The 10,025-nt window shown below is 33.9% G+C and overlaps 1 protein-coding gene across 1 annotated transcript; it reads left to right on the top strand.

Moving 5' to 3' along the window:
• The first annotated feature begins 779 nt into the window (after nucleotides 1-779).
• On the top strand, nucleotides 780-5,482 carry LOC115889626 (probable nucleoporin Nup54). Its single transcript, XM_030909676.1, has 5 exons — nucleotides 780-786; nucleotides 1,712-1,966; nucleotides 2,153-2,296; nucleotides 2,521-2,820; nucleotides 5,167-5,482. Exons 1-5 carry the CDS (start codon nucleotides 780-782, stop codon nucleotides 5,463-5,465), a joined length of 1,005 nt encoding a protein of 334 aa, XP_030765536.1. The 3' UTR covers nucleotides 5,466-5,482.
• The last annotated feature ends 4,543 nt before the right edge of the window (nucleotides 5,483-10,025 follow it).

Below are 10,025 nucleotides of genomic sequence, written 5' to 3' on the forward strand. Positions count from 1 at the left end.
TTCTTCCCTTGGGAAACGTTATATTTACCATTGGAATTCTTCAACTTCTTCAGGGCTCTGCTTTTATGTATAACTGTACCTGTTAAACATATTACGGAAAGGACAATGAGCACTACAGCAGCAATAATATACGCGTTGAAAAAGCCTGTTTCTTTTTTATTCTTGGACATCTGTTCAGTAACATTGAACACAGCTTTTGTAATGTTATTCTGAACAGTTCGCATTGTAGTGATTGGTGTAGTTGCCACTGGAATCAGAGGTTTTTTAGGACCATCGGCAACGTTAGCATCACTATTAAACGTGTTTATTATTTGAGATATCTGTTCACTAGCATTGAACACAGCTTTTGTAATGTTATTCTGAACAGTTCGCATTGTAGTGATTGGTGTAGTTGCCATTGGAATCAGAGGTTTCTTAGGACCATCGGCAAAGTTAGCATCACTATTAAACGTGTTTATTATTTGAGATATTATTTTGTTTACTTCCTCTGCCGGTTGAATCGGTGTTATATCTCCAACATTACTATTTCTCTTCATCTGTTGTGTAAAAGCCTTTGCAGTGATCTCGAATGTTATTGGACTTAATTTCTGAGGCGCAAAAGTACTTTCAGTAGATTCCTAAAAAAGAATTAAGAACATTTAAGGTAGTTACTCACTATGTACCATCTCTTTACCATCTTTGGAATAAAGAATTCTTTGATTTTATTGGTCATGTCGACTATAAAATCCATGTTGTATGTGTTTTGAACCTTGAGTACAAAAAAAAAATACGATTTTGGTATGGCAAGTATGGTGTTATCAAGTTTTGTTGGCGATTTTTTTAGCATAATTTATTTTCAAGGTGTATTTTAAATTGCACTTTTTTAAATGCTTGTGAGTCAGTGATAACAGGTAAAAATAAATGTATTTTAATTAGTTTTGTGTAAATTACAGTGTGGTACAGTCATTAATGTAATAATTATTTTTTTTAATTTCAGTATATATACAAACAAGGATAATAGTTTGTAAAATAATATATTCATTATTTTTTTCTATTCAAGATTTTTTATGATCTTCTAGAGGTCCCATCTAGTGATGTTGGTAGCGAATATTTCCATTCGAATTTTGCAGGAAATTTCAGAAATTTCCGAAATATTCGGTCCCAAAATCGCGAATATTCGCAAAAATCTGAATTTTGTAAGAAATTTGGTTTACTAAAAATTTAAGGAAAGTGTATCAAGTATGCCTATTCTTAAATCAGAAGAAAAAGAATGCTTCTCCGCCTTACAAAATAGAAAACGTATGGCTCTTAAACCAATGCATTTTGCCGCGAAACTCTTGGACCGCTGTTTCCTGGAAGAGCACCTTAACAATGAAGAACACATAGCCGCTAGGGAATTTATCAACAATATCACCAACAAACATCCTCATTTTGTCAATAATAAAGAAGCCATTTTTAGTGATGTAACAAATTATTGTTGTTGTGCCCTGTATATGCCCAAAATAAATTCGGAATGAAAATTTCTGACGTAGCATCCGTTAAGAAGGAATTAATTTACAATTTAAAAAAAAAAACATCAAAATCTAATGGGTGGTTAGCTAGAAATCCAATTTTGAAATTGGGACTAGTTTTTGGTGGCCGGTTTTTTTGCCGGTGAGTTTATTTTCAATCTTTTGTCGGCTTAGTCTGTAAACAGCTCTAGGGATATCGCATTTAAATAAATAATCTTTAGTTCCAGGATTTGGTACCACTTTTGGTTCACCAGCCACCACGACCCAATCTACAGCTTTTGGATTCGGCCAGACCCAACCTGCTCCCGCTTTTGGCTCTACTTTTGGCGCACCGACCACCAGCGCTCCGCCAGCCTTCGGTAGTACTTTCGGTGCCCCCGCCGCTAGCGCTACCCCTGCTTTCGGCAGTACTTTCGGAGCACCGGCTACGAACGCGCCATCTTTCGGGTTTGGTAGCGCACCAACGCAAAGTACAGGTTGGTAGACTTCATTTACGGGGGTTTTTATCAGAGATATAGAGGTAGCACATATACATTAGACTGTTATATTGAAATTGTTAACGAAAAAAATACTGTGAAAGTTTGAGCTCTATATATACCTCTATATCTCCTGGTCTTTATAGTTAAACATGCCATTCTTTTTGTGCTAATTTGGTTTTTAAGGTTTATTTGGGACTGCAACCACAAAACCTAGTATTTTTGGAGCTCCAGCCACTTCCACTACAGGGTTATTTGGTAGCGCTCCTACAACGACTCCTAGCTTGTTTGGTGGGGTACAAACATCACAGAGTACCCCCAGTTTATTTGGTAAGAACGAATTTTTACACCATTTTTACATCAAATTATTAAAAATAATATTGTTTGTTGTACATTTTATTGCGTTTTTTTTACTACACTTAATTTAGTTCGTAACATCTACATCTGTTTTTACTTCTTTGGTCGGGTAGCATTCATAGAATCCTCTTGTAAATGCGGCGTTACCAATAACGCGAAAATTTCCAATTTTAAGGTATTTTTGTAACTTACACTAGGTGCAGGAGCTGCGCAACCTTCATTATTCGGCCAACAACCCACTACAACCACTCCAAGTCTTTTCGGTACTTCTTTTGGCCAGCAAACCACCACAGCCGCTCCTTTTGGTAGTACAGGCTTATTCGGTACAGCCCAAAGTACCGCACCGTCACTTTTTGGTGCTTCGACGTTTGGAACTACCACTACAAGCACCGCGGGATTTGGTGGTTTCGGTACTGGAACTACCGGCAGTTTCGGAGGATTTGGAATAAGCAGTACTGGAACGGGATTGTTTGGAGCCAAACCACCACAAGCAGGAGGTAAGAATTTGTAATTTGTTTTTTTTCAAGGCTGGTACCGTCGAGAATAAAAGGCCGGACGACTTAACGAGTGACGTCATTGAAAGGAGGCGATAGGCGTAACTCTTAATAATTACACACTTTATTCATTGTGTTAAAACTTTTACTTTACTGATTTTTTTAGGGATAGGAATTTAAAAAAATCCCTTAGATTGGTATCTCACCGTAAAATAGCCATGATATGAATTACATATTATCTCAAAAGTTACATACATAAAAAAAAAAAAATCGTACTATATATATCGTATAATAGTATATATATATATATATATATATATATATATATATATATATATTATTTAATTTTTTTCTTGGCTTTAGGTCAGGTAAAAATGCGAAAAACGGTTTTTTTATATTAAATATTTCATGACGTTTCGACCTGGTAGGGTCTTTATCAAAATTTATTACTTGAACGTAGATTGTTTACTTATTACAACTTATCATTTTCTTTCTGAAATCTTAGCGAAGAACATATATCCAAATTGGGTTCCACAAATATAACACAAACATATCAATAAAGTCGTCACAATTTTTGCACAGAGACATACACAAGAAAATGATAAGTTGTAATAAGTAAACAATCTACGTTCAAGTAATAAATTTTGATAAAGACCCTACCAGGTCGAAACGTCATGAAATATTTAATATAAAAAAAACCGTTTTTCGCATTTTTACCTGACCTAAAGCCAAGAAAAAAATTAAATAAAATATATATTGAGAGGTCAAAGAAAGAATAAAAAAAATATATATATATATATATATATATATATATATATATATATATATATATATATATATATATATATATATATATATATATATATATATATATATATATATATATAATATATAATATAATAAAAGTTACATACATAAATATAAAAAAAATAAAATCAAAAACTACTTTGTAACAAATTCCGTTATTCCAGTTTTTTATTGATTTATCTGAATAATTTGCTGTGAATATGCCTCTATTTCCAGAGATGCGCATAAAATACCATCTTTTGTATTGCTTCTAAAACAGTACATTTTTGTGACATCCTCCCTCCCATAATCTTACGTGAGCTTTTTCAAATTTTGTAGTTTGAGTATAAATGCACATTTTTATACCGTTTTTTGCCCGAAAAAATTCTTTTGTCCGAAAAACGTCTTCCTTGGATGACGTATCAAATATTCCACGTCACCTTACGGTATGTGTGACCGCAGATTAGGTATCCCTATAAGTATACAGATAAAAATCTTGTTCCTAATTCGTGGTACGAAAATTGTTTTATATGTGCAAACGAGTCAAATTTCCTGTGCGCAAAAATAAACTCGCGTAAAATAACAATAAACAGCGTAATAGAGATATCGCTAAACCGAATAGCGGGCATGGACGTTAATTAGGCCAGGTGTTATTTCCTTTACGTGAGGTGGTATTAACTTGGTATTAACTCTCTTCATTTATAGTTATCGGATCGGAAAGAATTCTGTTCGCGTCGCGTCCGCTATTTAAACTTAACCTAACTTTGAATTTAAAACTTTGAAATTGTTTTGTTTACTAGGTACTTTAAAACTAAAGGGCTAAAGTGCTTATTTCCAGTGCTTTATTGTTTAACGTCCGCCAGTGGATTTAGGGCAACAAGCAACAAATTCTCTTAGAAGGGCTAAGTCGTCATCTGCTCTAAACCTAAGCCTCTTTATAGGTTCTTTAATATTGGAAGAGGTGGAATCCATATTTTGGGCCATATTTATTTAATTAAAACTAATTCCAGCTACTTAAATATCAAATTACCTAATAAAACTAAAGTAATAATTCAAAACAATTCAAACATAACCTAAAATAAAAGATCCCGCCGGCCGGCCCCGGTTGTCAAATAACCGCACATGCCCATTTAAGTAATTTTTAAACGTTATTTAGAAATAGCGGTTGGTGTAATGGATCCGCAAATTACGTAAGGCGGTAACGTTTATTAGCGGGCGTTGCGTTAAAAATTGACTCGCGCATATCGGAACCATGATAAGATACGCGTAAATACTGCATGACGCTATTCGGTTTTCCGATATCTCTCTAATAACTGTGCCGGTCAGGCGCTGTGCACAATTTTACAGGCCATAAGTGGGCGTGCTATGTGCGCAAACTAGTAACCTAACTAGTGCCCGATTCCGAAAATTGGAACCACGAAAAACAATAAAGAAAAAACAAAGTTTATGATCTGTATAATCTGTGGTGTGACCTTCTTTTTCGACGGTAGGGACCTAGGAGTACATCAAAGCGACATTTTAATCGTTTTTCTTATGAGAAAATAATAACCTTCTACATTCTAGTTCCGCAGCCCACTCCACAAACACCCCAAAGCAAAAACCAACAAGTTGTAGCTTCTGTATACGCTATCAACGTTTTTAACGACGAACGGGACGACATTTTGAAAAAATGGAACATGCTTCAAGCCTGTTGGGGTACAGGCAAGGGCTACTATAGTTCCACTCAGCCTCCTGTAGACTACACGCCTCAAAATCCTTTTTACCGGTTTAAAGCTATGGGGTACAACGTCATACCGGAGCAGGATAATTCTGAAGGAATTGTGAAGTTGGTCTTCAGTAAGAAAGTGGATGAATTAAAGTAAGTTTATGAGAACCAGAAAAAAACAGTTTTATAGGATAGGTATATTATACAGGGTGTGAAGTATTGAAAAAACTGCATTGAATGAAAATACTAAAGCTTCATTCGTTTAAAATGGCCGACTTAAATTCCGATTTATCAGTGCCGTTAAAATTTTATTCAAAACGTGTAAAATATGATGTAGGGTAGTAGACATGGGGTAGACTCAATAGTTTGTTGTTTTATTTTACGTTGTCAATAAGTTATAATAATTATTTATTAACACAAACATCCGATACGCTACTGAAGCAGGTAAGTCAAATTGACGTATCTAAATTCGTTTACATCTAATCTTTGACAAGTATTAAATAAAAGCAAAAATGCAAGAAAAAATATATAATTAGTTAATCTTAAGTGAATTTTATAACAACTATCAGTAGTAGAATAAATAATAAATAAGATAAAATAAGCTCGGTAAAGACTGACAAATCCACAACATTTCAAATTAAATTCAAATGTGTCAAATGAATCGTCAAACAGAACTGTCAAGGATTCCAACCCTAGGGCCCTTTGTCCGTCTACTTTGTATGAATACATGGATAGCATTATACTCTTTCTATGGTAATATCAGATGCATCCATGTCGACAAATACACTACACTAATTACTGGTGGGAACGCAGCGAACACCGCAAACAGGTGGAACGCTCCGCGCAAAATGTCAGAGCGCGCCCGGAAAACGTTTTGTTGCAGATTGTTTGGAGTGCGCGGCGCGTTTGGTTTGTTCGGAGTGTTTTGTTGCAAGTGAATACCTTTAGATGATTTTGATTAGCTAAACGTTTATTTGGTATCGCTTATATGTCTGTAAGTAGTTCTAAGAGATATTTAACATCATCTAGTCTAAATTGAAATTTTTTGAATAAAATATATTTATCAAAATCTTATAGAAATTAAGGAGAATAACTTTAAATTATTAAGTTCCAAAGTGCTCTTCTACGAATTTGTATATTCTTAAAGTTCTATGATGCATTTAAATAGCGTTTAAATACATTTTAATAGTAATACTGATTTATTTTTATCAGTTCCAAACAATAAATATTATATTTAAAATCGTATTTCATATAGCAATATTGCATAGAACAAACAAATAAAATTTTAGTTCAAAATAAAAATAAATATAAGGGATTAAAAAATATAACAAACCCTTCATAGTTAGAAAGTTATGGAAATTATATTATATAGGTATTCTTTTTGTCTTACTGGATGTTTGCATTATAGTGTAACGTATTAAAAAAATAAAATAATTATTAAAGGCTGTAACAGATAAAGTGTACATTTTTAAATATACATCAAATATACTGTATGATGAAAAAAACGGCGAAATTTTATACTAATTTGTTAGAAATTTTTAGAACCAAAAATCTATATTCGGAAAATAGTTTTTACTGAATAATTGTAACTAAATGATTGGTAAATCTAAGAAACTTTTTAATTTTTTGACTCTAAAGGTTACTGCGACGCCGTTTTTTTCGGTCGTATTGCATCTATACAGGGTGGCGCACCTCATTCGCCTCGGTTGATTATACGAAAACGAAAAGATGTAGAAACAAAATATTTTATGGCTATATGTGGGAAGGCAATGTGCATAATTTAAAATTATTTTGAAATGTACAGGGTGTGTCAGAACTAAGATCCATACCAAAGTTATATTTTTTCTTGTGGAACACCCGGTATTTTATTTCATTTTTGGATTCTTGAACATAAAATAAGGCATTTATTATAAGAGTTTAATATGTTTAAAAGCTTTAGTTTTTGAGATATTTAAAGATATTTAAATATGCATGCTATAATAACAAAGTTTTCTTTATTCAAAATCTGAGTTAGATAGGTATAGGAAAACCTAATATAGTTTGAAAGAGCATTTGAATCTCCTTCGATTTATTTAAACAAATACAGGATGTTGTATTTGAAATAATGAAGTTTTTATTCTTAAAATAAATATTTAAAATAGACCCTCAATTTTTGATACCCCTGTATAAATTTAAGGAAGGAATATTTTTTATAGTCAAGTTTATTTCTTTACCTTTAAACTCAGCACAAGAATTAATTCTGAAAATGTACAGGGTGTTGATAATTAATTATTTTGTAGCATGTTTATTTAAATATCTTTCTTCTTCTTCTTCTTTCTCAGCCTGGTTCCATCCAGTGTTGAATATAGGCCTCTTCTAGGTTTTTCCATGCTTCGCGATCTCTAGCCAATCTTATCCATTGTCTTCCCGCCACTGCCCTGACGTCATCGACCCATCTCTTTTTTGGTCGGCCCACACTTCTTGTTCCCCCTTGGTCTCCATAGGGATTGCGCTTTTGGGGCCATCGGTCTGATCCTGTCTTGCCACATGTCCTATCCATTGCCACTTGAGACTTGCCACTCTTTTAACGACTTCTATTAATTTTGTTTTTGACGTAGGTGAGTATTCCGTATTTTTTCCTAATGGTGACTCCCAACATGATTCTTTCCATGGCTCTTTGTGCTACTCGTAGTTGTTCTGCTGTTTTTCGGGTAATTGCCATAGTCTCTAAGCCATACGTAAGCACAGGTAGAATGCAGCTGTCGTAAGCCTTTTTCTTTAGGTTCATGGGCACCTTTTTATCCTTGAAAATATTGCTCATATTTCCAAATGCTACCCATGCCAAATGGATCCTGCGTTTGATCTCCGTATTTTGGTTTTCCTTGCCCAGCTTGATTTTATGACCTAAATATATATAATGGTCTACGTTTTCAATAATAACGTTGTCAACGGTAATGTTATGGATATTGTTGCTCATTATCTTGGTCTTCTTCAAGTTCATTTTAAGGCCAATTTTCTGGGATTGGTCATTTAGCTCATTTAGCATGGTGTTTAGTTCTTGAATGTCGGTGCTCAGCAAGACAATATCGTCTGCGAACCTCAGATGGCTAAGGTGTACCCCATCGATGTTTAGACCTCTATTTTCCCATTCTAATTTCTTGAAGACATTTTCCAGTGCCAGTGTAAATAACTTGGGAGAGATGGTATCTCCTTGTCTCACGCCCTTGCCGAGTAGTATTTTTTCTGTTTTGAGGTCATCATCTAATTTAACTTGGAAGGTTGCACTATCATAGATATTTTTAATAATGGAATAATATCTGGAATCAATTCTCGCGTCCTCCATTGCAGCTAGAAATGACCAGGTTTCGATGCTGTCAAAGGCTTTTTGGTAGTCTACAAAGGCCAAATGTAGAGGTATATTGTATTCTGTTGTTTTTTCAATGACTGTTTTAATTGTTTGTAGATGATCGATGGTACTAAAACCTTTTCGAAAGCCTCCCTGTTCTATGGGCTGATAGGAATCTAGTTTCGTAGACAGTCGGTTGTTGATAATCCTAGTGAAGAGCTTGTATAGATGCGAGAGAAGGCGTATTGGTCTATAATTCTCTATATTTGTAAAATCTCCTTATTTTGTATAATAGCACAACTTCTGCGTTTTTCCATGCATCCGGGATTCTACCCTCCATCAGACATTTATTTAACAATACTTCCACGGCATCCACTAATGGTTTTCCGCTCATCTTCAGCATTTCAGGTGTAATACGATCTTCTCCTGGGCTTTTGCCATTTTTTATTTGTTGAAGTGCGTATTTAATTTCTGTGGTTGATATTTCTAGCATCTCTTCTGATCCTACGTTTGTGATGTGTTTTTGTACTCTATCTTTGTTTGGTATAACAGACTGATAAAGTTGTTCGTAGAATTTGTGTATTTCATTTCTAATTTCATGTTTGTCTGTTGTTATAATGCCATGTGTGTTTCTTATCTTTATTATTTTTTGTTTTCCGCGCATTTGCTTGCGTCTTAACACTTTCATGCTTCTATTGTTTTCAATTGTTTCCAAAATTTGGTTTCTCTTATACTCCCTTAGATCTTTTCTTATTTCTCTTTTAGTTGTTTTATTTAAGGTGTCATATTCTGGGGCATCTCTGTCAGTCTTTCTTCTTTCCCTTATTAGTTTTGTCGTTTCTGGTTTTAATTTAGTTTCCGAAGGGTGTTTCATTTTATTACATATTTTCTTTGTTGCTGTAGTTATGCCCTGCTTTAGATTATTGAGAATGTCGTTGGGGTCTTGATCTCTGAGTGTCTGTGGCTTTAGTCTCTTTTCAAGCTCTTTTTGGTAGGTTTCCTGATTTAGTTGCAGATCGTCCCTTATAGGAAACATTGATCTGGTAATTAATTTTCTCCTTTCTATATTAGTATAGATTTGTATTTTGACGCGTACTAGTCTGTGGTCACTTCCTGTATGAAAGCTGTTTAACACATCGACATCTTTACAGATTGTATTCTAAATATCTTTAAATATCTCAAAAACCAAAGATTTTAAATATATATAACCCTTATCAAAAATGCCTTTTTTGGGCTCAAGAATCCAAAAATGAAATAAAATACCAGGTGTTCCGTAAGAAAAAAAAAATAACTTTGGTATGGATCTTCGTTCTGAGACATCCTGTATATTTCAAAATAATTTTAAATTGTGCACATTGCCTCCCCACATATACCCACAAAAATATTTTGTTT

The sequence above is a fragment of the Sitophilus oryzae genome, unplaced genomic scaffold, assembly GCF_002938485.1.
Source record: "Sitophilus oryzae breed Bouriz unplaced genomic scaffold, Soryzae_2.0 scaffold_816_pilon_pilon, whole genome shotgun sequence".
In the NCBI taxonomy this organism is placed as follows: domain Eukaryota; kingdom Metazoa; phylum Arthropoda; class Insecta; order Coleoptera; family Curculionidae; genus Sitophilus; species Sitophilus oryzae.